This window comes from Aspergillus nomiae (assembly GCF_001204775.2).
Source record: "Aspergillus nomiae NRRL 13137 chromosome Unknown contig00092, whole genome shotgun sequence".
Taxonomy (NCBI): domain Eukaryota; kingdom Fungi; phylum Ascomycota; class Eurotiomycetes; order Eurotiales; family Aspergillaceae; genus Aspergillus; species Aspergillus nomiae.
The window spans coordinates 1-25,033 of NW_015378147.1; the positions used below are offsets into that span (position 1 = coordinate 1).

At 48.6% G+C, this 25,033-nt stretch overlaps 9 protein-coding genes across 9 annotated transcripts; 7 read left to right on the forward strand and 2 right to left on the reverse strand.

The window, feature by feature from the left end:
- Window positions 1-155: 155 nt before the first annotated feature.
- ANOM_005279 (WD40 repeat domain-containing peptidylprolyl isomerase) lies at window positions 156-2,165 on the reverse strand (the record flags this gene model as incomplete). Its single annotated transcript, XM_015550536.1, has 4 exons — window positions 156-1,591; window positions 1,648-2,025; window positions 2,088-2,122; window positions 2,146-2,165. The coding sequence occupies 4 exons, from the start codon at window positions 2,163-2,165 to the stop codon at window positions 156-158; spliced, it is 1,869 nt and encodes a 622-aa protein (XP_015408030.1).
- A 254-nt stretch (window positions 2,166-2,419) lies between these two features.
- On the forward strand, window positions 2,420-6,610 carry ANOM_005280 (chaperonin-containing T-complex subunit CCT2; the record flags this gene model as incomplete). Its single annotated transcript, XM_015550537.1, has 7 exons — window positions 2,420-2,422; window positions 2,491-2,645; window positions 2,711-4,085; window positions 4,147-4,198; window positions 4,869-4,933; window positions 5,008-5,498; window positions 5,554-6,610. 7 exons carry the CDS (start codon window positions 2,420-2,422, stop codon window positions 6,608-6,610), a joined length of 3,198 nt encoding a protein of 1,065 aa, XP_015408018.1.
- A 2,080-nt stretch (window positions 6,611-8,690) lies between these two features.
- ANOM_005281 (uncharacterized protein) lies at window positions 8,691-9,980 on the forward strand (the record flags this gene model as incomplete). The annotated part of the gene is made up of 5 exons (XM_015550538.1): window positions 8,691-8,729; window positions 8,798-9,266; window positions 9,328-9,414; window positions 9,487-9,681; window positions 9,739-9,980. 5 exons carry the CDS (start codon window positions 8,691-8,693, stop codon window positions 9,978-9,980), a joined length of 1,032 nt encoding a protein of 343 aa, XP_015408019.1.
- Window positions 9,981-12,249: 2,269 nt separating this feature from the next.
- On the forward strand, window positions 12,250-13,780 carry ANOM_005282 (uncharacterized protein; the record flags this gene model as incomplete). The annotated part of the gene is made up of 4 exons (XM_015550539.1): window positions 12,250-12,340; window positions 12,407-12,711; window positions 12,772-12,998; window positions 13,084-13,780. The coding sequence occupies 4 exons, from the start codon at window positions 12,250-12,252 to the stop codon at window positions 13,778-13,780; spliced, it is 1,320 nt and encodes a 439-aa protein (XP_015408016.1).
- A 377-nt stretch (window positions 13,781-14,157) lies between these two features.
- On the forward strand, window positions 14,158-14,745 carry ANOM_005283 (uncharacterized protein; the record flags this gene model as incomplete). Its single annotated transcript, XM_015550540.1, has 2 exons — window positions 14,158-14,276; window positions 14,343-14,745. 2 exons carry the CDS (start codon window positions 14,158-14,160, stop codon window positions 14,743-14,745), a joined length of 522 nt encoding a protein of 173 aa, XP_015408017.1.
- A 1,175-nt stretch (window positions 14,746-15,920) lies between these two features.
- On the forward strand, window positions 15,921-16,733 carry ANOM_005284 (glycoside hydrolase family protein; the record flags this gene model as incomplete). The annotated part of the gene is made up of 1 exon (XM_015550541.1): window positions 15,921-16,733. The coding sequence occupies one exon, from the start codon at window positions 15,921-15,923 to the stop codon at window positions 16,731-16,733; it is 813 nt and encodes a 270-aa protein (XP_015408014.1).
- A 1,525-nt stretch (window positions 16,734-18,258) lies between these two features.
- ANOM_005285 (uncharacterized protein) lies at window positions 18,259-19,142 on the reverse strand (the record flags this gene model as incomplete). The annotated part of the gene is made up of 3 exons (XM_015550542.1): window positions 18,259-18,653; window positions 18,759-19,059; window positions 19,116-19,142. 3 exons carry the CDS (start codon window positions 19,140-19,142, stop codon window positions 18,259-18,261), a joined length of 723 nt encoding a protein of 240 aa, XP_015408015.1.
- Window positions 19,143-19,641: 499 nt separating this feature from the next.
- Window positions 19,642-20,694, forward strand: cyt19 (putative arsenic methyltransferase Cyt19; the record flags this gene model as incomplete). Its single annotated transcript, XM_015550543.1, has 4 exons — window positions 19,642-19,842; window positions 19,907-20,011; window positions 20,066-20,600; window positions 20,663-20,694. 4 exons carry the CDS (start codon window positions 19,642-19,644, stop codon window positions 20,692-20,694), a joined length of 873 nt encoding a protein of 290 aa, XP_015408012.1.
- Window positions 20,695-21,265: 571 nt separating this feature from the next.
- ANOM_005287 (glycoside hydrolase family 76 protein) lies at window positions 21,266-22,808 on the forward strand (the record flags this gene model as incomplete). Its single annotated transcript, XM_015550544.1, has 3 exons — window positions 21,266-21,353; window positions 21,450-22,144; window positions 22,218-22,808. 3 exons carry the CDS (start codon window positions 21,266-21,268, stop codon window positions 22,806-22,808), a joined length of 1,374 nt encoding a protein of 457 aa, XP_015408013.1.
- Between the last annotated feature and the right edge of the window lie 2,225 nt (window positions 22,809-25,033).

Genomic DNA, 25,033 nt, shown 5'->3' on the forward strand with positions numbered 1-25,033 from the left:
AGTACAGGACCTTAATGTAATTGTGCTAGATCATGAACATATCTTACATGGTTCGAACAACCGGTCTCATAAGTATATCTGAGATATATAATTTCTTGAAACAAAGAAAGAAAACAATACCGCGCTACCATGGCAAAGCAACAAAACCCCCAAAATCAAGACACAGTGATACTCACAATCTTGATATCCTGCTCAGGCTTCTCCTTAAACGTCTTCGTATTCTCGATCTTATGCACGACATCTAACCCCTGCACAGCTCGCCCGAAAACAGTATGCTTGTTATCCAGCCACGGCGTCTTCTCCGTCGTAATAAAGAACTGACTCCCATTGGTATTCGGGCCAGCATTAGCCATGGACAAAGTATACGGCTTATCGTGCTTCAAACTGGAGAACTCGTCCTCGAACTCGCCGCCCCAGATCGACTCGCCGCCGGTCCCGTCGCCCAACGGGTCTCCACCCTGGATCATGAACTTGCGGATCACACGGTGGAAAATGGTATTATTATAGTAGCCGTTGCGGGAATGGGTGACGAAGTTCTCGACAGCCTTGGGCGCAGCGGACGGGAACAGTCGGAGATGGATATCGCCCATGGTGGTGTGCAGGATGGCGGAGGTGCCGAGCTCGTTTGCTTTCTTCTCGGCGGATTCGCGGCCGGTGGTTGTCTGGGTGGGTTTCTCGTTCTGGATGTCGCGAGAGGATTTGGAGATCTCGGTTTCGTTGGTGAAGAGGTAGAAGCGCACTTTGGCGAAGCCTGTGCTGACGAGGATGGGGTCGCGCTCTTCGGCTTCTTGGAGGAGGGGGTTGGAGCTTGCGGCCATGGAGACCGTTACGAGGCCTTTCTTTTGCGGTTGGCCTTGGTACATTGCTAGGTTGAGGGAGCGGAAGGGCTCGTCTTTGCCGTAGACGCGCACGACGCGGTTGGTGTAGGTGTTTATGCATTTTGTGCCGTAGAGGGAGCCGTAAAGGATGAAGTGGCCGGATTCGTCGAAGATGACGTTGATTTTGGGTTGGGTGATGGGGTTTTCGAGCTCGCGTTCGACGGCGAGGCGGCGCCCGAATTCGAGCTCGTCCAGTTGGTGGATTGCTGTGCCGGCCTGTTGCATGTCTGTTATTGTGGAGAGGGATTCGTCGTATTTGCGGTAGAGCTTGCCCGTGGCGAAGTCGAAGACTCGGACCTGGCGATCTGGGAAGGAGAAGGCGGCGAATTGTTCGCCGGAGGGGGAGATTGTTAGGGATGTTGGGGTGGATTTGGACTTTTTGAATTCGAAGAGGTTGGTGGATGACTTTAGTTCGAAGACGTTGTCGGGCTTTTCGAAGGAGAAATCCCCCGCTCGCCAGTACTCGATCATGCCGGACTCGTCGGCGGAGATGACGCAGTCATACGCATCGTTGAAGGCGATTGCAGCTACCGGGTTCCGATGGATGGACTTCACGGTGTGGAGGGGGTTGGGGTTCTCGCCACGGCCGTCGAATATTTGGATCGTGCTGCTGCCTTCGTCGGTCACTGCCAGCAGTGGTAATGAGGCGCCTCGGCGATGGACCCAGCAGACACAGCGGGGGGTGAACTCGAGTGTGAGCATGGAGAGCAAGTCTGCATCCGGTAGTTAGTTCGCTGTAGCTACCGTCTGATACTCGGTATTGACATACCGAATGTAATGACATCAAACAGCTTCACTGTTTTGTCGGCCCCAATTGTCGCAAAGCTCCTACCGTCCGCGCTGACACTGACGCCCCTCACTTCGCCATTATGGGCACGGAACTCCTTCACGAACTCAACACTAACCGCCATCTTCTTCCAGAACTTCACAAAACCATCAATAGACGACGTAATGAGAAAGTCCGTGTGCGGTGTTATTGTCACAAAGGACAATTGATCCTTGTGCATGAGCGACTTGGAGTACCGCGGCGATGCGGGCAGCGCATTCACGTAGACTTTCTCGAAGGGGAGCTTGCGCCGCTTCTTCTTCGGCGCATCTGCGGACGGGAGAGCTGGACCGAAGTCATCGTCGGAGGAAGAGTCGTCACCTGGAGTCAGTTACGATTAGTATCTTGTACTCGTTGGGTTCTCAATTCGAGGGTGAGCGCACCGTCATCCTCATTGCCGTCCACCGCAGAGTGCGGTCTTTTATTGGATAAAGCTGCGACTTCTCGTCTTCTGCCGCCATTCCGAGAGAATTAAATATGAATTGAGAGAGTTGTGGAAAGGAATGGGAGGGAATGCTGGTTGGAGGAGGGAAGCAGTTGCAGGCGGTCTGCGGCAGCTTTTAAGCTCGGGCCACATCGCGAACTTTTCTGGACGTCCCGCAGTATTCGATCATTATTGAACTGTCCGCCAAATTTCCCCCCATCCACTTCCCCTGAACGTGCTGCCAGTCTCCCCCTTGACGGTAGCCTTCTTTCACATTAATTACTATCCATAATGGTCAGTTAATCATGCGGTCACTTTTCACTTTTTAATTTTTGATTCTCTCTCATGCTGACCGCTCCTAGGCGTCTGCCAATCCTACGCAGATCTTTGCGGACGATGTCATCGAAGAGAAGGGAGAGAATGCCCGTCTCTCCGCCTTCGTTGGCGCCATCGCCGTCGGTGACCTGGTGAAGAGCACTTTGGGTCCTAAGGGAATGGACAAGATCCTCCAGTCAGCGTACGTGGGACTGGATTCGGAGATGCGGGGCTGTTATGGTGGGCATGTCACTAATAGCTATCCAGGTCGACCGGTGAGATCCTCGTGACAAATGACGGTGCTACGATCCTGAAGGCCATCGCTCTCGATAACGCTGCAGCCAAGGTTTTGGTCAACATCTCGAAAGTCCAGGATGACGAAGTTGGTGATGGCACAACGTCCGTGACCGTGTTGGCGGCCGAGCTGCTGCGTGAGGCTGAGAAGTTGGTGAACCGCAAAATCCACCCCCAGACTATCATCGAAGGTTACCGGATAGCCAGCCGGGCTGCCCTTGACGCCCTCGAGAAGGCTGCTGTCGACCGTAGTGCCGACATGGAGTCTTTCCGTAAAGACCTCCACGCCATCGCTCGTACCACCCTCAGCTCCAAGGTTCTGGCCCAGGACCGTGAACACTTCGCTACCCTCGCCTGCGACGCCGTCCTCCGTCTCAAGGGCTCCACCGACCTGAGTCACATCCAGATCATCAAGAAGGCCGGTGGCAAGCTTAGTGATTCCTACTTGGACGAGGGTTTCATTCTTGACAAGAAGATGGGTGTCAACCAGCCCAAGCGCCTGGAGAACGTCAACATTTTGGTTGCCAACACAGCCATGGACACGGATAAGGTTAAGATTTTCGGTGCCCGGGTTAAGGTCGAGTCGACCGGCAAACTGGCGGAGCTGGAGAAGGCAGAGCGTGAGAAGATGAAGGCTAAGGTTGACCGCATCAAGGCACATGGTATCAACTGTTTCGTCAACCGTCAGTTGATCTACAACTGGCCCGAACAGCTGTTCACCGAGGCCGGCATTATGTCCATCGAACACGCAGACTTCGACGGTGTGGAGCGTTTGGCTCTGGTCACTGGTGGTGAGATTGCATCGACCTTCGACCACCCCGAGCAGGTTAAGCTGGGTCACTGCGACGTTATTGAGGAGGTTATCATCGGCGAAGATACTCTGATTAAGTTCTCCGGCGTGGCTGCCGGTCAGGCATGCACCATTGTGCTCCGCGGTGCTACAGAGCAGCTGCTTGACGAGGCTGAGCGCTCTCTCCACGACGCCCTCGCCGTGCTTTCTCAGACTGTGAAGGACCCCCGTGTCACCCTGGGTGGTGGTTGCGCAGAGATGGTCATGTCCAAGGCTGTTGAGCAAGCCGCTCAGAACACCACGGGCAAGAAGCAGCTGGCTGTTGACTCTTTCGCACTTGCTCTCAAGCAACTGCCCACTATCCTGGCCGACAATGCCGGTCTGGACTCCAGTGACCTCGTGACCCGACTACGACAGGCCATCAACAACGGTATGACCAGCTCTGGTCTTGACTTGCTCACCCCCGGTGGCGGTATTGCCGACATGCGGGAGTTGGGCGTTGTGGAGAGTTACAAGCTGAAGAAGGCCGTGGTTTCCTCCGCATCGGAGGCATCAGAGGTAAGGAATTCCACCAGGCCCCTTGTTTAGTAACGACACAGCTAACATTGACCCTTTGTAGCTTCTTCTGCGCGTTGACAACATCATCCGGTCCGCTCCCCGTCGACGTGAGCGTATGTAAGGTGGTAAGATGATTTCTTCTTGATGGCGCGATATGGACTGGAAACAAGTTTGTTTGGATTCAAGCGAAACGGAGAGCAGCCACCACCGTGAGCTGTACTGGATAAATGTTGATAACGTGCTCTAATCAGAGCGTAATAACCGTGACATAGACCCATTGATTGATTGACATGAGACAAAAGCATTGACGAACTTGTTTGTTATTCTATTATGGAAATTCGTAAGCTACACCACGCAATGTTATTTATCGAGTGCATCCGGCAGTTTCTCTTAGCTTATCGCAACCCGGGGTTATACTCACAAAAATGTCCGACCGCTGAATGGGGAGGCAAGGCTTCGACCGGTGGATCTTTATCCCTGCTAGGCCTTTCCTTTGTTCACCCCATAGTAGTGGTATTTATAGGATACCTATTCCCTGTTCACTTGCCCTTATATATCCTGCCTGCGGCCCTTTCCACATCCAACTTGGTGTGCTCTGACCCATCGCTGCCTTTTCCTATTTTTGTTCGTCGATACTTGGAGCCTTCTCAACCTTTCCCTTCGCTCCCTGTTGGTTAGGTTAAATCGCGAGAGAAAGGCTAGAATCGGATATGGAGAGCCAAAAAATCGAGTGGAAATGGCTCGCAAGCCGCATAATCCTGCCGATGGCATTACTCTACCTAGCTTCCTTCTTCTACACCTTGGTGAAGGTACGACTGTGCTTCTACCGCCTTAAGAAGAAGGGAATGGTACGGTACACTCCTAATCCAGGTCTCCACCACTCAAACAAGGACCCGTTCATCTAACAATCCGTCTCTTTTAGCCCATGCTCCCCTGGAATCTTGTCCTTGGAAATCTCCCGGTCCTTGCGAGGTTCATGAGAAAGGTCCCGAAAGATGCTCAAGAGGCAATGTCATTTGCACTGCTTGCCTCCGAATCCGGACTAGATACATGCTTTTACATGGACACCTGGCCATTTGGCTTCTCAACCCTGGTTGTAACCTCCCCAGATCTCGCTGTTCAGGCCTGTCAAACTTATGACCTTGTCAAGCCAGACGCCCTGGCAGCATTCATAACTCCAATGACTGGTGGTCCAACACTTTTTGACCGGAATGGCGCAGAATGGAAACGTGGACGAGAACTCTTTAGCCATGGCTTTAGCATGCGGTCCGTCATGGGTTATGTTCCGTATATTCTCCAAGAGGTGGAGGTGTACGTTGATGTCCTACGAGACCTGGCCAAGACAGGCGATACCTTTCTCTTAGACGAGATCACCTGTAGATACGTGATGGATATCATCGGAAATGTCGCAATGTAAGACGCTCGCCTGCGGTTCAGCCCTCATTGCATCAATTAATACGTTCATCAGGAACACGCGGTTTATCAGCCAGCGAAAATTCCATCCAATCGCAGCTGCAATGCGGGATACGATAGACCGGGAGTGTCAAATTGAAACAGGAAATCACTTCAGTCGTGTGAATCCTGTGCGCCTATTCAAGCAGTGGTATAACGGACGGACGATGAACCATTATATTGGAATCGAACTCGAGAAGCGGTATCAGGTATGGAAACAACAAGGCGCAACAAGCTCGTCTACGTCCAAATCTATCATGGATCTCGTCATCGCAGAGTACATGAAGACAAGACAAGTAGCAGAGTCAACGCTCGATCCCAAATTCAAGGCCTGGGCCACTACGCAGATCCGGCTGTTCCTCTTTGTCGGACATGACTCCACCGCCGTGACCATCATGTACTGCCTTTACCTCCTATCCAAACACCCAGCAGCCTTAGCCAAGATTCGCGCAGAACATGACAAGATTTTCGGCACGGACCTTTCCGACGCTCCCAACTTACTCCGCCAACGCCCGGAACTAATCAACCAACTCCCATACACATTGGCTGTTGTCAAAGAAACACTCCGCCTCTTCCCACCCGCAAATGGACTCCGGGACGGTCGTTCTAACGTCTCCCTCCGTGATCACCAAACCGGTACCACCTACCCAACGGCGGGATTTGCAATATGGATTGTCCACAGTGCTATTCACCGTAGCGCCCATACCTGGCCAGATCCACATGTCTTTATCCCTGACCGTTGGCTCGTTGAACCCGGGCATCCCTTATACCCACCGCCAGGGGCTTGGAGGCCATTCGAGCACGGATCCCGAGACTGCATCGGGCAGACGCTCGCCCTCCTCGACATTCGAGTCACGCTTCTTATGACCGTTCGTGAGTTCGATTTCAAAGACCAATATGCGAAGTGGGATCAGCGGCACCCTGCCCATGGGCTGAATACTATTTTTGGGGAGCGTGCTTATATGATTCAGGCAGGCTCGGGTCGGCCAGCCCAGGGGTTACCTTGTCAGGTGTCTTTTAATAGGGGATTCCAACCAGAGACTGGGAAGGGAATGGAACACCAGCCAGAGTAATCTGGGAGTAGCCGATGCTCAGTAAATAATCACTAAGTACTTAGTAGGTCTCCCGGAGCCCACACGGAGTACTTATATACTGTCGCTGTAGAAGTGACAACCCTTGTATAAAGCAATCCAAGAATAGTGGAACTAGGCACAATTAACTTATACATTAGCTCTAATGCAAAAACTCTTAATAAGCCCTTCCCCTAGATTGGTAAGTATGGCCCTGCTATGTGGGGTACTAATAGAACTTCAGATTGCCACTTTCAACCAAATCCACGAGCATTTTCGGCCGTGCCGCATTGCTTTTCTCCTTTCAGTCTTGGACTAAGAATCCCTAGTAATAGTCGACTGATTCCAAACCCCAATCCCGCAATGATGCTTATATACGCTGCTCACCATGGAAGCCTTGCTCACCATCTAAAAATAGAACAAATTATTGTCCTATATGCCACTCTTCTACGCTATCATATAACCGGTGTAACCTGGTGCACAACATACCGCCAATATAAGACCTCATGCAGAGGTATGACATGACGACCTAGCATAGCGCAGCGGGCTACAGACGGACGAATGAGATCACTTGGACGAGGTTAAACGGATGTAGTAATATGGTATTACCCTTCAGGTCGGATAGTTTACTAAAAAACTTAGAATTAGCCTGTCTGCCACGTTGTCGACACTGTCAAACTTTCTCTACCAAGCTTTTGCCAAGGCGTTGACAAAACGGGGAGCTGTGGATGAAGGCAAAAGGGAACATGCAGATGACTCGGCTTTGGCCACGATGGGCGAAGCAGTAGGAGGATAACTGATAGATTTCATCTGTATGTTGCCCCTGTCATTATTGAGGCAGCCGGTGTTGAGGTTGAGGTGATTCTCAGATCACTTGACAAGGGTGATACGAAAGCCACTATCTGATAAAGCCTGGCTGCTAGAACCGACCATAGGCGTATGAAGCTGATACCAGTGCCTCACGGGTTCGTTCTTTCCCTACTTGCCGTACGACGTATCCTTTTTCCTACAACATATCCCCCCACATATCTCTATGACTCTATTAGGCGGTTGTTTAATTTATCCGTGTGTACTAAGTGTGCTCAGATAGCAGCCACCAGCTTCAGCAATTTGGGGGGTCCGTAACGTTAACTGTGCCAGGTTAGGCGCCATCACGCATTAAACTAACATGATCGACGGGAACCGGAGGATCAAAGGATCATTCAGTAGATCGAAGGAATATAAGGTAGTGGTTGGATACTTGGCATGAATGAAACAAAACAGCGCAAAACCCGGACATATAACTCAATCAAGCGTAGTAACGCTGTATGTCATCTGGTAGTCAGACTTGCTTATGTTTGATCTCACCTCATCAAGACACCATCCGTCGAATCAGTGGCCCGGGTTATTTTTGGAAGTCTCTTCATCTAACAAGATGCATTAGCGGCTATCCTGATGCAGCCCAGTGGGCGGACAAAAGAATTCCTCACGAGGCGTATCGAGCAGTTGGTTAAGCCAGATACTATTATAAAATATTCCCAGGATCGACATTCAGTCTCAATACTATCACCAGCAACCCCCGGGCACATTAACCCCGCCAGCTGTTTATTTGGAGAGCAGAATGTAACCGTAATATGGACATTCTGTGTTGTCATTTAGCGTATGGGGCTGGAAGTCAGCACGGAGAATCTCCATTGGACACGATGTAACATCTCGCATGAAATGAGTAAACCGTCAGCACTAACAGGGCTAACAACACGGCTGCAGTTCTGTGATGCTGAGCCTTCTGGCCCCACACCAGGGCTGATTGATTAATCTAATTGATGGACTGATGGAGATCGTCCTTTTCGTGCAAGAACTGTGCTTTATTACTTTGCAAAACAAGTGATACAAATACGCCTGACCTTGATTAGTACTGTCTGACATACATACAGCTGCAGACTTCACCATGCACCCCTCACCAGAGGCAGACAAAGGTGAACAGGGATGTGCAGCCGGGTGATCACTAACGGGCATATTCCAGGACGTCGTCCGCCGCCCTCCACTTCGCAGTTTCTGGAAATGTGTTGTGCAGTCTTCAACCCACCACAGAAACTCTGGCAGAATGGCTCGCAACTCTACCATCGATGAGGTCACATTTGTGGTATGCCTTGAAGCCATGTCCTTATCCAGATTTCTTCGACGGTGCTTTCCCGCTAACTACACCCATAGACCATTCTCTGGGTCTGTCTGACCATCAGCTTCTTCTTCGTCATCGTCCGGCTTGCCCTCCAATACCGCATTGACCGCAAGTGGCACACAAGTGACTTTATGATCCTGGTGGCATGGCTGTTATCGCTGGGCAATGCAATCGCTTGGTCCTCCATGTACAAGCAGATGTACCAAGTGATTTCTCTCTCCAAAAGCTCGACTACTATTGATTTCTCGAAAGTGCCACCTAATATCGCGTGGATGCAAAAGCGGTACCTCAACGGACAGCTCTCTGCCTACCTGCTTTCCTTCACCGGTTTATGGCTGATCAAGCTATCGTTCGTGTTTTTCTTCCGGCAACTGGGAAATCGATATCGTACACAGAAGATCCTCTGGTGGGTAGTGTTGGTACTCGTCATTGCCTGCTATGGGGGAACACTGGGCTGCCTGGACTATAAGTGTGAGATGAGTTCCCTAGAGTATAGTATCGGTCAGTTGCCGTATCCTCCAGCTGCGTGACCGACTCAGACTGCTAACAATGGGATTGGCAGAGGTTTGTGCAAGTGCGAGCGCCATGCACTCCCAAAAGGTGAGGCTGAGTGTGGCTACGACTTTGGACATTGTATCGGACGCAGCCAGTACGTGGAGCCCTTCTTAGCACTACGCTCGCTCTTAGTTCAAGAATCACTGACCAAGGTGCACTCTGCCAGTCATTGTTCTGTCCGGTAACGTGATGTGGAGGGCTCGAGTGAACCTGACCAGAAAGCTTGCCTTGATCGGAGTTAGCTTCTTGACAGCCTTTATCATCATTATCGCGTTATTACGGCTATTCCTCAGCGAGTCAGATATGAGCATCATAGACCCGATCTGGCTAGGCTTCTGGAATGCGCTTGAAATCTGTGTCGGTGAGTTGACCCCGATAACGCGATAGCTGCTGTGGTATTCTCTGATTGTGTCGCTAGCCATTCTGGTTGCCTGTCTGGCCTCTTTCTGGACCTTTTATACCAAGTCAAAGAGATCGCCATCACCAAGCGATATCTATAGACGTGATTCCCCTCCGGCCAGAAATTACGCCTCCTTCGAAGCACCAATCTTACTGGGTAGTGATATGAGTGAAAGAGACAAAAATCCGCAATCTGCGGTATCCATCCAAAGTCTGAATTCGAGACAGGCCCCGGATACATGCCATGCGATTCAGGTCTGAGAGACAGGATCGTTAACTGTCTGCAATTTCCGCTCTGTCGGAGTGTCTGTATAGGGTTTTGCATAGCCAGTAGGTGTAGCAGTAGTTACTTTATAGAAAGGGCGTCTGGAATACTACGAACCTGTAACACAGTGCATTGTTTCTGGATATAAGTATGGGCGCTGTTACTTGCATACATCCTGCGTCGCGTTACTACGTAATCTGAGAGATGCATTTGTGGCTCAGTCGCGGCCGTCATTGATTCGCCTACGGAGTACTCTTCATCTTGTCGCTCTGTCTCATCAAACGATTCAAGCCTTGTAATTCCTCCTGCTCAATCGAGCCAGTTCAGTACCATCGCCATCTGGTGTGCTTCTACTATACCAAGTCAGCTGCTGTGCTCTTGCATGGCCAATCTGCAAGCTCATCGGCTATGATAATTGTGAACTGATTGGAGCTGCCGTATTTTTCCGGTCTAGGGCTGCTTCTTACTGCTATCGCCGACTATACGGTATCCGTCTGGCCGAAGCCAACACTATCGGCATAAACCAAGGCCGCAGCCTCTATTGACGAAACAGGGAATCCTAGAGTATCACCCTAAATCTAGCATGGAGTGTGGGAAACCTTCCTCAAGATTGTTCACACAACTCTCAGCATTTGACCTGGAAGTGATATGTTGCCCAGAATGGTGAAGCAGGATGCCCTTCGGACGAACGGACGATAAGTGAGATAGGTTACTAGAACGGGAACACCTCACCTTCACCTGTGGTTTGTATGACGAGGATACCCAAGGAAAGGCTTCCTTGCCCAGTGACAAATGTTCATCTCACACCATTTCCAGTTTCTTACGTTTCTAGTCTATAGGTGGGGGCGATGTGACATCCAAAAGATTATATTATATTGCCCTGGGGGGCGGAAAGCCTTACTAGAGGGGGGACTAATCATATAGAATATCGTGGACTAGCCCATGGATATTCGGACTATTTTCCCACTACGTCATGATCGGCGCGAGCCGAGCCTTCTCGTTGTTCAGGAGTCTTTTAGTAGAGGTCAATTCACTGATTCAAGGGCTAAAGACATACGATCAATAGGTTAGGTAAGAATATTAAAGGTTTGGGATAGAGAGGAGAACAAATCGCTTATAAAAAAGGGGAAAGATATTGAGGACAGATTCATTAGTGACCGGAGTATTACCCCAGCATGGACTCGAGGACTTATCGTCGCCCCTGCGCGGACATAGACTACGGAAAGATTATAAAAGAAGCCTTTGCATTCGCATAACAGTAAAGGGAAACCTAAGTAAATAGGGAAAACCTTGACCAAGGCAAATAAGATGTACTATCCCATCCCGAAGCGGGAGCCCTTCGCGATCTATATGCCAGAAATTGGCATATATAATTCTGATATGTTACAAAATAGACATATCGGTAGATGGCAACTGTAGAATGGTTCTCAACTCTTACATCGACGAGGTTTTGCCGATACTGCAGTATCATGCATCTGACACACGAAGAGGTGTTTACTAGGTTCAATTAGTGTATGTCTTAAGCAGAGAACGATCAAGTACTCACAGCCTATCCATATTTAATCTCAATCAGTCTAGATATTGTGAAGTTATCTCTCAAGTGAGGGGACTTGGGGGTAAGCACATACGCCCTGTCCATAACCCATCTCTGTCAGTCTAGATATCCTCAAGTATTCTGTAAGTAGGGAGGGGATAAGCACTGACAATCTATCCATAATACATTGCTATCAGTTTAGATATTCTCAAGTCTTCTGCAAGCAGGGAGAGGGTAAATACTGACATTCTATCCATAACCCATCTCTATCAGCTTAAATATTTTCAAAATATCTTATAAAAGGGGGGATAAGTACTGACATCCTATCCATATCCATCTCTGTTAGTTTAGATATTCTTAAGATATTCTTTAAGCAGGGAAGAAATAAATACTCACCTTCTATCCATATCCATATCTATTAGCTTAGATATTCTCAAGTTATCTTGTCTCTGAAATAGAGATAGGGAGATACTGACAGCCTATCCATATCCATCTGTTACCACACAAGGTGTATCAATAACTAGTGTCGATCATAAGTAACATGCGGACTAGCCCGATCGGACTTGTACGAATAGACTCATCTAGAAGCCACTCAATTCTGCATCCTTCCAATAGTTTGTATTCACCCTAGACCTCGCTAAATATCTTGCGTCGGCTCTTTTCTTCTTCTAAAGCTATACCCCGCTCATGGAGGTTTCCTCTTCACAAGAAATATTTCGTCTTTGTTGAATATGTCGTCCCCTTCAGAGGAGCCACTGGGTCTCGGGACCCCGATGCTGGCGCGATTCCCATTCTCCTCTGACAAGAAAAGTTTCAATCACGGTAAGACCTCAGGAGAAAATGAGAATTGATAGGGGGAAAAAAAACTGGCTAACTCGGAGTTTGAAGGTGGCTGGGGGGCATATCCAAACATTGTTCGAGATGCTATGCGCCAATTTCAGACGCAATTTGAATCCCACCCAGACATATTCGTCCGTTTCAGCCAGCCAGCAATACATACTGAAGCCCAGGAGAATGTTGCGAAGGTGTGTGGAGTGAGCAGCAATGACTGCGTGTTTGTCAGAAACACAACCACTGGAGCAGCCACGGTTTTGCACAACCTCAATTACGCTGAAGGCGATGTGATTGTGTATTTCTCCACTACCTACGGAGCCTTCCAAAAGATGATCACCCACTTGACAGAAATAACCCCTGTCCAAGGCTGAAAGATAGAATATGAACTCCCTATTTCCTAAGAGGAGCTGGTGAGAAAGTTCACAGACGCCATTCAACAAATCAGGTCTCAAGGCCTCAATCCACGCATTGCCATCTTCGAGATGGTTGTCAGCATCCCGGCGTTCAGGTTCCCTTTTGAAAGGCTCACTCAAGTCTGTAAGAGTGAGAATATCCTGAGTCTGATCGATGGGGCCCATGGACTTGGCGCGATCCCTATCGACCTAGAACAATTACGACCGGACTTTTTTGTTGGAGAGTGTCACAAGTAAGTTTCTAGATAATTGTCATAGCGAATCGCCGACGAAGCTTCAAGTCGAGGCACGGAAGCGGGTTAACACATTTTTGCACAGGTGGCTGTATGTGCCGCGCAGCTGTGCCGTCCTCTATGTTAACCCAGCACACCAACATCTGATGCACACTACAATTCCAACGTCTTGGGGCTATATCAACACGGATGGATCGCAGGTTCTTCTTCCATGGAGTATCAGCACTGAAAGCACTACCAATTCGAAGTTCCAGACGCTTTTTAGATACGTTTCCACCCATGATAGTACGCCCATCTTGTGTATCCCGACAGCGTCCGATTCCGCCAACAATGTGGAGGGGGAGGCACGTATCTATCAGTATCTTGAAACCCTCGCCAACGAAGGTGCCGACATTGTTGCGACGACACTGGCCACGGAGGTGCTGCAAGAACCAAACCTGAAGCCAGGTGAAGTTTCCCAATACCGGCGCTGTGCATTGGCCACAGTGCGACTGCCACTTGCAATTGATGGATATGACTGCAATGAAAGCTCACCCTATGCAGCACTGTCACCGGCAGAAGTCCGGGACACCATCAATTATTTCGGGGAGAGATTAGCGAACGACTATGGGACTTGGGTTCCTATATTTCCTTACGAAGGTTGGCTTTGGGTACGATTGAGCGCGCAGATTTACTTGGAGCGAAAAGACTTTGAATTGCTAGCAGCCTGGCTGAAAGCATTGTGCGACGAGGTGGGGACCAGGCAGCCTAGGACTCGGTCCGGGCCAAGTCTGAAATTCTAATGGTCCTAGGGCTCTTGGGATAGGGCATGAGAACATGGTGTTGTAGAGCGAGAGTTGCTATATGTGCTTTTTTGCGAAGCTATGTCGGCGGCACTACATATCTTATACATATAGTCAAACGAATAGACCTGGCCCGCCCCACACCAAGCACCGGCATGGTATCGGGAAACAGCTTCTAAACTCTAGTCACTCTACTAGCCTAGTAGGAAGTCAAGTGACATAAAGCCATCACTCCTCTCGTCCCTCTAATCCACAACCGCGCTGCCACGCGATGAAATCAATTCTCCCGCAAATCTTATATCTTTGCAACGTTGCTCTTGCCAAGACCAACCCCACTCAACAAGAATAATTGCTTGACAGCCAGGATATCATATATCATGGCGCAACAAGACAACAGGGTCCCCGGCCACAACGATGCCATCTACGACACCTTGCCCAAGGATGACCAGATATTCAAGATCGAGTTCCTTGAGATTGCCCCGACACCCATTATCGCGTAAGATCTTCCCTCCTCGAAGTACAGCTTATTCTTATGCTTTTTGATGTTAACAACCTGATCAAGCGACCGTGTCTTCTTCGTCTACTTGCGCGGTTATCTACCTGAATCTAAAAAGAGGGAGCTGGCACTTCCTGACGAGGGTCTTGTCAATGCGACCCTCAAAGTGAGCGCCTCTGCTATTTACCCCGATGGTAGTCATGACAATGAAGACTCTACGACCGGGCCGTTGAGAACTACGCCCTTTAATGATCTAGCCCACCTTACTATTCGTGATGCACGTGGAGTTCAGATTGATTATATGCCTAGTAGCGGCCGCAGTGATATTTTACTCGATTTTCAGATTCCTACAATGTTTTTGAGGACTGGTATGTGGACGTACAAGGTTGACGCGAGAGCCGGAGATGTAGACAATACATGCCTATTTGCTATGAAGTTGACACAATGGTTAGAGGGGGGGCTTAGGTAGGATGTTTGGAGTGGATGAGAGGAAGCTATAAGAGTGTGAGCCAAAGCTCGAGGCGTGGCAGGAAGATGTGAATCTCACGGGTACTGCGGCTGTGGCTCTTGCCCTGTAACTTGATATCTTTGATTCTGCAGTGATATCAATACTATATAGGCAGGACTATACAATCTAGATTTAACTATACTCTGTAGGAGCGCTCTGGTAGGACACTGGTCCCAGTCTCAAAACAGAACTCTTGCAGAACGCACAGCCTTATGAGTTAGGTGAGTTATATAGGTTCTTAATCCTATCGAGATATTGCAAATCATCAGTTGCACTATCTTGCAAGAGCAGAGCCACTTTGCTCAGTGTTTGACACGTATTTCAAACGATAATCCCAAGATACGCTAGACTATTTGGGATTCGGTTCGAAGAAGTCTGGTCTGAGCTTTGTAAGTACACACAATACTGTATCTTACCGGGGTGTCCATGACAAAATATATTTTACAGTACCTTGTTTCATATATACAACGGTACCTTGATCGCCCCTCATTCCCCACCTGCCGCTGGACTAGCGTGATCGGCCGGCAGGATGCATTAACCTTAGCATTGATACCTATGTAATACAATTGTTGGTGATAGATTCGCAGTCCCCCAGGTGGCTCAGACTGCTGGCTACAAGGTACAATCAGGCAGGCATCGCGAGAACAGAAATTCTCTTGGAGGTCGGATGGCTACCCGGTCGGGTCGTTACCCGGTCCCCCCAACAGTCTATGTTAACCAATAGCCGGTTTTCAACGACACGCTGCACCAAGGTTAATGGAGGGTTTGAACAGGTACAATATACCAGTAAAGGACATTGTTGGTTCCCCCAAAAAACCAACAATCCAAAGTACTACCCCTCACCCCTCACCCCGCTTTCTAATCTCTGGTATTTATTGTAGTCTGTTCTCCTGAGCGGTTTACGCTCGTTCTAACTCTCGTTCTAACTCTTCTTCTCACTCTCCTTTTTACTCTCGTTCTCACTTTCCTTCTTACTTTTTTTTACTCTCCTTCTCACTCTCCTTCTCACTCTCCTTCTCACTTTCCTTCTTACTCTCCTTCTAACTCTCCCTCAAAAACCACCTGCCCTTGTCTATTCTTCAGGGCATACCAATTCTATCTGCACCATATTAGGTTGGCCACTACAAAGGACCAACATGCACGTCCTCAAGGAGTTATTACGAGTGTATACCCTTGTTAGTCTTCTACTGTGTCTTGGTTTTGCAGCCCCAGTCATAGAATCAGACTATGGCCAAAAGATGCTACAGTCCAAGCTTGGCGCTGCCTACAATGATAGCGCCATGGTTATGGTCTTAAGCAGCTTTGTCGCGCATCTGTGGGCTTACAATTGGGACATGTTCGCCAATGGCATTCTTCCGCCTGGCGTCGAGTTCGTTCCAATGCTCTGGGGGGCCAAGATGTTCAGCGGCTGGCATGAGGCTATCGAGGTCGCTCTCGCCAGCGGAGCCCGATATATACTTGGTTTCAATGAGCCAGACAGTCCTTCGCAGGCCAATCTGACTCCTCTGGAGGCCATGGTATATTATAAGGAGTACATCTCCCCCTACTCCAGCAAGGCCAAACTTGTTTCTCCAGCCGTGACTAACAGTGGTCTGAACTGGATGCGATCGTTTATGAGTCTTTGCCATGACTGCGATATCAGTATTATGGCAGTGCATTGGTATGGTGACACAGCTGAGGACTTTAAGACATTCGTGACCGAAGCCATTGAGACCTCTCAGCAATACAACATCCCCGAGATCTGGATTACCGAGTTTGCATTGACCAGCGCCATTAACGGCGGCGACCCATCTGACTCCATCAAATTCCTGCGAGACGTTATTCCATGGCTCAATTCTCAGAAAGCTGTGGGTCGATTCGCATACTTCATGTGTGCCGAAGGCTTTTTGTTGGAAGGGGAAAGCCTCGGTGTTGTCGGGAAAGCCTACACTGCTTCCCATAGACTTTGAATCCGTTTGTCCGGTATAGGAGGGTCTGCGGTCTAAAACACACTCCCATCTTTAGTCTGGTGTATCTACTCTTCTGAGCTTATGACTTATGACGCCCTTTTCTTTCCGCTCACCTTGTTATTATTATTTTGTTTTTCTTTTATCTTTCCATGCTGTACTTGTGTTCGTCTATTTGGCTCACCTATATCTGGCCCTGCCCTTTTATCCTTGGGCTTATTTCTCTGATTATGTTCATCTCACTGCAGGATAGTTGGATAAAAAGTTTTGGTAATTGACATGCATTACACCTTGTTTCAAACAAATGAATGTTTGAGTGAAATTGAAATTGTCATATGTTTGCTTTACAGAATGTATAGGTATCTCTCTTTTAGTATTGGGTGTTAAGAAGATTGATAACTAAGCAGCCCCGAGGGGTCACTTGTCCCACTCTCTCTTGCATAGCTTGCAATAAATAAGCTTTGGAACTGCGGGGTTGCCAGGAACATGATCGCACAAAAACTGTATTAAAAACCTACATGACAGTAATGTATCTAACAGATCAATACGGTATTAAAACAGTAGTAGGAGTGAAATTATTGTCGAGCCATCTTTGCTTAATAGCGTCGACCTAGTTCTGTATGTTTTTGGGTCCGGAAAAGCGAATGAAAGGTATACAACAGGGCAGCAATTCGCAACACATTGTATTGTAGTCTGGCAGGCTGGATACCGTCTTCGAAGCGATCTGCCTTTGTTTTGCAGTCCACCGTCAGGAACCGTACCCGACCCGCGGGTTCTGATGCGGAGCTTGTACCCACACTCCTAAACCCATGGGTTATGGTTGAAAATCCGTTTAGGTATAAAGTTTATAAAAATTCTAATTGGGATATAACTAGCTATCAAGTTGCTTAGTTATAAGGTTTCAAAGAGCGCTCTGGCATCAGAGCTACAGTACAAACCGAGAACAACTTGTGTCCAAGAGGTTCTCAACTCAAAGAAGAGTGATGGTCAGAATAAGCTGTATCTCCGCCGAAGCGCAGCTGGGTCCTGTGGGACTGTATAGAGCAAAAGCACGTTTTCATCCACACTAACCAGCGATACCCTCTAAGACTTGATTTCACTGACAAGAATTATTTTCAACCCTGTCGATATGTACCTAATCACCAAGAAAATCAAGATATACCCTCTTTTGACTGCACATTGCTAGTGTTGAGATTGCGGCCTGACCTTCTTTCCCGTGCCTCCATGTTCTTTTTGTACTCCTTAAAAACCTTCTGCACGAAGGAGACCAGGTTTGTCGGGAAGAAGGAATGGGTCATCGGCATCATACTCTCCAGATCTCTCTAGCTACGTGGAAGCCATGCGCTTACTGGATTTGCGAAAAGACATCGAATAACATTGTTGCGACTAGTTATTAAGGAAAATCCAACTATTTAGGTAGAATACAAATATCTGGCGATGGCTAGTGACAATGGAACCTCTGTTCCCTCGCGTGGCTATAATTAAACCAAAGATAAGTGGGCTGCGTGATCTAGCGAAACTAACTCAATCATTTCATAACCTCAGCAAGCACAGCAAACAAAACCTGATTGTCGACCCTGCAGCCTTCCCACTGAAACCGTGCACTCCGATACCCGCATCGAAGCCGCATATCAAGCTCTGAGATGCTTAAGTTCTTTGTGTTGCAATTCATAACTAGCTCCAGGGCCACAGCGCACACGGTTGTATCTTGATACTCGTCTTTCGATACCTCTGTGCTAATGGTCGTGTTTATGACATTCTGCTCTGGTAGAAGTAAGGATTCGGGATCCGGCTCAACTTCGGGAGAGATTGAAAGGCAGCTGGACTCCTGGAGGAAATCCTTGAATTTGCCAAGAGGTGCGTATGGTGGTGGATAGATATCGAGTTGGGAAATGTCTTCTGGAGTTATGTTCTCTGCGGTTCCTATGAATCCAGTCATATCAGATATGAGGCCATGGAGGTGATAGATGAGTTATATTATATGCGCGGGGTGGATTGACTACAATAAAGTGAGATATAGCGCCTTACCCAAGAGCGATGCATCCCCAAAAGGCACGAGGTCACTGCTTATATCTCTTAATGAATCGTTCTCGCTCTGCGTCTGTTCGATAAATCCAATAGAACCGTAGTCGGTACGTCTGGAATAGAGCAACGCTATCAACCTCTCATTCACTTGCTGGAGCTCATCCACAGTAGACTGCAGTCTTTTGATCTCTCGAGAAGTAGTGGCTTCCATGGATGCAAGTCTCCGCTCCAGGTCCGCTACATAGTCGCGTTTTCGCTGTCTGCAGCGACGCTGGTTGTTACGGACTCGGGTGAGATCCTCTGCCTAGCTAAGAAGTCAGATCTCACGTACTAAGCGGAGGTGACAATGAGATCTCGTACTTTGGTTTTCTGCTTAATTCGTGGCATGGTGGGCGAGCTGAGTGTGGCGAATCGAGTCCCGCCTCGTTAACTTTGATATATACTCACGAAGGGACGTCTAACTCGAGTTTCACACCACTGATGACGTATCTTGATTTTAGCGCTATGTAAGATGTATAGAGGATGAATTATCCAGGGACAGGTGGACAAGAAAGCGTAGAAACAGTCGCACACCAACGGGATACGGATTTAATGAAATTAACGGATGATTCCCCGCACTCGGATCCCCTCCGAATGTGGTGACATACCACTTTCCCAGCCATACTCACACTGGTGACATACCAGCTATCCACCCAATAACACCATGACTAGCGTTATTATATTTGCTTGTTTTCAATCAGTTGTTAATAAGAAGGATCGAGGATATAAATACGGGCGAATGCCCCCGTCTGCTGTTCAGAGAGCTGAGCATACGATCACTCTCAACCATAGTACATACATCCAATCCACCTTATAAACCTCCAAAGTGTAAGGAATCTCCTACAATATGTGCGACAATACCTACAACCTTGTTCAGTCTCGCTACGGTGACATCGCAAAACAGAGTACCAACGTTCAGCAACATGACAACGAAGAGGAAATCGCTAGAGCGTTTGGCTACAGTGCGGAAGATTTGAGTTCATTGCCAGGAAAGACTAATCTTGGCCTGAGCTGTGGAAATCCGGTGGGATTTGCGAATGTGAAAGAGGTCTGCTCCTTGACTGATTGTTTTTCCACGGCGGTAAGAATCGAAGATTCTAACTCTCTAGCAGGGTGAGACAGTTCTGGACCTGGGCAGCGGTAGCGGCATTGATGTCCTCCTGGCGGCTCGTAAAGTCGGGCCCAATGGACAGGCCATCGGTGTAGATATGACAAGAGTAAGCTCTTCCAGGCCTTTTCTCTGCAGACGATTGGACTAATACTCGGTCAAGAGTATGATTGAACTCGCCGAGAAGAATACCCAAAAGGCAGAGCTTTCCAATGCAAAATTCATTGAGTCCAATATCAAGTCCATCCCGCTGTCAGATTCCAGCGTCGACTGCATCATCAGTAACTGTGTCATTAATCTTGTCCCGGCCACCGACAAAGCGGCCGTTTTTCGAGAGATCGCGCGCCTACTGAAGCCCGGCGGAAGGGTCGCGATCAGTGATATTCTAGCTAGAAAGCCGCTCCCGGATCATATTACCAACAATATGGCGCTTTATGTTGGGTGTGTTGCTGGCGCTGGTCAGATTGTGGAGTACGAGGAGTATCTCAGGCAGGCTGGATTCGAAGGCATGTATACCGCTATCATGAGAGCCTTAGGTATTGACTTGTTCATAGGCGTGTTTATTGTTGATACGAAATCGGACCTTAATCTTTATAAAGAATCTTCGTATTTGCCTCAGAGCTCATGTTGTGGCGGTGGCCTTGAGCGTAAGGGGACTCCGAGTGATATTGCAGCTTTGGATTTTAATGAGTGGGTTGGTCAGTTATTGTCCTTCGCCCCCGCTTAATTACGCTGTTTACCCTATTGACTGTTTGTCCAGGTTCCTTTCAGATCTATGCTGTCAAGGCTTAGATTGCTTGCTTTGCATTTTGTTCTATAGGAGAAGTTGATTTTTCGAATACCGTTTCACAGAATGCGCTTCTGAAGCATGGCTCGGTCAACCCTAATGCTATGGTTTTCTAACAAGTATACCACTTGGAATACACAGTGCTCGCTAAATATAGCATTTGACGTTTTGGCAGCAGGATTGCCAAGATTCCAGGATATATGCAGTGTGCATAATGCATTTATACCGCAGAGAGTGAATAATGAAGATAATCATCAACATCCCTTGCTTCAGGTGATGTCGCCAATCCCTTCCAATAAGCAGCGTCATCGCGACCGTTTGTTTTCCCTGTAACACGCTTCAAGTCCCTGTTATGCCATTGAACAGCTCTCCCTTTGTTTGCCTTCGATTTGTTTTCGTCGTGGGTTAGTTAGCATGACAGGAAAGTAACCCATTCCGTACATTCCAGGGCACTTCCGCATTCTACACATTCCTCCGTACCACCTGTCCCACCCCTCATCGAACACTCTTCTCATCTCGATGTTGCTCTCACCTATCCTGCAATAGTTGCAACCTTGCTCACGATCGCAAATGATGATGCCGCCTGACTGGCTATACGCGATATTCCTGTCCCTAGTTTTTGCGGGCTGGGGAGCCGCTATTCAACTTGACCTTCAAGATGAGCGTAAGCTGATACACTCTGCGCCATAGAGTTCCACCTTCGCCTTCGACCTTATTCGTGCATGGCTTATCCCATACTAACAGCATCATTTCTCCCTAGAGTCGATCAAGTCCGCAGCCGCGACAGCGGCCTACAACATGATGAACTATTACCACGGAAACGAGTCGGGCCAGACCCCCGGAAAACTCCCTGACACATGGTGGGAAGGCGGCGCAATGTTTATGACCTTAATCCAATACTGGTTCTGGACCGGCGACACGTCCTATAACGAGGTTACCACGCAAGGAATGCTCTTTCAGAAAGGCCATGACGACTACTTCCCCGCCAACTACAGTAACTATCTTGGAAACGATGACCAGGTCTTCTGGGGGCTAGCCGCCATGACCGCGGCCGAGCTGAACTTTCCTGACAAAGAAGGAGAGTCGTCGTGGTTGTCGCTGGCACAGGGTGTTTTCAACACGCAAGTCCCGCGCTGGGATAACTCCAGTTGCGATGGGGGCCTCCGATGGCAGATTTGGCCTTACCAGGCTGGGTATACGACGAAGAATGCTATCTCCAACGGTGGTCTATTCCAGCTGGCGGCTCGTCTGGGCCGGTACACCAAGAATCAGACCTATATTGACTGGGCCGAAAAGATCTGGGACTGGAGTGCCACTACGCCGCTGCTGAAGACAGCTGACTGGAATATCGCCGATACGACGACTACTGAGGCGAACTGCCAGGATCATGGGGATCTGCAATGGACTTACAATTACGGAACTTACCTGAGCGGAGCTGCGTACATGTATAATTTGGTGTGTCCATGCCCGGTTTCACCCTCTGGGTTATCCGCTAGTGCACGATGGCAACATTGCTGATCAAATACAGACCGATGGTGGTGGCAAGTGGAAAGAGGCCATCGATGGCTTGCTCGGAACCACGATAGCCAAATTCTTCCCCCATGAGTATGGTGGGGACATCATGTCGGAGATCTCGTGTGAGCAAAGCATGATGTGCGACCGTAACCAAGACTGCTTCAAAGGCTTTCTCTCATCTTGGTTGACCTTCGCGACTACAATTGCTCCATTTACACAGGACCAGATCCTACCGAAGATCAAAGCCTCAGCCCAGGCTGCAGCGAAGCAGTGCTCTGGCGGCGACTCCAAGTCCGACTGTGGACGTAGTTGGTACAAACAAGATAAGTGGGATGGCTCAAAGTCGCTGGAGTCAGACATGAGCGCATTGAGTGTCCTGTCGTCCACCATGATCGCTCACAAGAAGGAGCATCAGGCACCCTTGACGGCGGACACCGGTGGCACCAGCAAGAGTAACCCCAGCGCAGGCTCGGGGCACAAGGATCAGCAGGCAGGCACGCCAAGGCCGATCACGGCTGGGGATCGGGCTGGCGCCTCAATTATAACGTTCTTCTTCGCGTGCGGCTGGGTGGCCTCGGTGAGTTGGATGGTTTACGGTGGATAGTCAATGGTCTCTATATCTTCCTGCGGGTAGATTCTTGCATTGTACAAAAGGTGAGATAACTTACGTTATTGCTATCGGGATTGCCCGCGCGGACGGAGTACAGTGTTATGCTTCGTTGTAGTCTTCCTATGGTTAGATTGCGGGCGTGAGGCGTTATTTTTTTGAAACCATGATACTTGCGATAAGTGATGTAAGAGTATTGCTTTCTTTTCGGATGTCAACGACCAATTCAAAGTCAATATGATCGTGAGCCCATTTGTGTACAGGTCAACGAACTTGGGTCAGTCGATGTGACAGGAACCCACAGGGATTACCTTGGTTAGGGCACCGGGACAATCCACGGATGAAAGAATACTATGCCAACCACATCACAAATGAGGTATGCTATACTGATCCATGTTCCTCCAACAATAATGCTTGACATACGTATCATAAACCGAGACTGAGCACTATTGGCGACTGATGCTTCGAGCCACAAAGTCGTCTAGTCAGGACGGAAGTGGCTTGTACGGGACTGAATAAATGAACAAGTGAACGATACAGAAAAAAATAAGAGAAACGAAGAGAAACGATCGGTAGAATCGTAATAGCCATATTGCAGTAATGAGGACGCTCTCTGGTGGGCTCTCTCCACGGATGTGAAGAATTTCGCTATACTGGTTTCTGGACGGCGTGAAAGACTTAGAATTGTTGGATGTATTGCAGTTGTTGGGCGTTGGCTGCAATGAGAAATGAGAGAGAGGACTTATCTTCGATTCCATCCAGGCCACCACACCAGTATTTCATGAGAGTGTTCGCCCATGGGGCTTCTGCTCTTTCATTCTCTCGTAGCTGGGGAGGTTTGGCATAGGGAGCCCCAGTCATGCCTGGTCTCCCACCGGGAGGACTATATTTCTCAAACATGTTAGGCTCTAGCATGAGGGTATAACCCAGAGGAGCGAGGAAGACTTACTGCTGAAGGGCAACCTTGCCGTACGTGTCAGATGTGAGAGCGCCACCTAGCTCCTCGGCGCGAGTCAGGACAGGAAACAAGATAGCCAAAACGTCGATGAGGTCCGCATATGCAAGGGGACTACTCTTCCCATGTAGGACAGAGAGAGAGGACAAGGGGCCTCCAGTAAATGGAGTCAATATCAATGAGAAGACAAGGCAGTGCCATATTGTAAGGACGAGAAAGTAGAACCATAAACAGAGATATTGAAAAATGAGTAAACAAGATATCAGCACAGTTCGAGCGAAAACATTTCTTCGACCCTTCTTAGGAGAGTTCCCAGATGGCCTTGTTTGAGATCAGCGTACAGGTCAGCTTTCGCATACCACGAATATAATGTGAATTGTTTATGCCTTTTCTGTCTCTCGTCACATATTTTCATTGATTAGAAAATATCTTGGAACTATTTTAAGAGGACGAATCTAAGGTATGGTGGCCAGCATTTCGCCGCCTAAATTTGGGGACAACAGACATGGGTCGAATACTGAACTCCATAACAAGTCCATGTATGTTATGAACACTAGGGAAGCTAGGATCTCTGGCTAGGGCTATATCAGCGGAGAATACATAGTCTAAGCCCATCCAGGCAATAGTAGATCCCCTGAGAATTTTAGATAAGGATTGAAAAAATCGTACTGGTGCCTGTGGAGCCCTTCGCTTCACCAACGTGGGTAGGCCCCTCAGAACCACCGCGTCAAAGGCTGGTCCTATTATATTGTGTATCCAGCTGGGGAAACACTGCTAGAAGGAAACGATCTACTTACACACACGGGTATGCAGATTGTTGGGCTAATTTGGAGAATCATTTTTCGCGAGTAAGTGCTAAAACCCTAACTCGAGCTCGGCCGGAAGGTATGATCGACCGGCACGGGGCAGCCCCGGAGGGCTAAGCGATAACCCTGCATAAATTTAGGGATCCGGGGGGAACAGACCCGCCCTAACTCAGATCGATTACGCTCCTGCGTGCAAGTGCCAGGTAGATCCTCTAATTCCTTACTCTAATCTAAGACATTTGGAATTGTACATGATTTCGTCGAACACGTTTCTAACAAAATCATGATCGCATGTGTAAGACTACATGACTGGGAAAAAGACCCAAAGTAGAGATAAGGGAAGTCAGAAGTGAACACTGACACTGTTTACCAAGTGAAAACAGAAGAGATATGATTGGGGAAAGCACCATTCTACCACTTCTTCGATCACTCATTCCACCAGGGGCCGTGTTCTCGAAGTA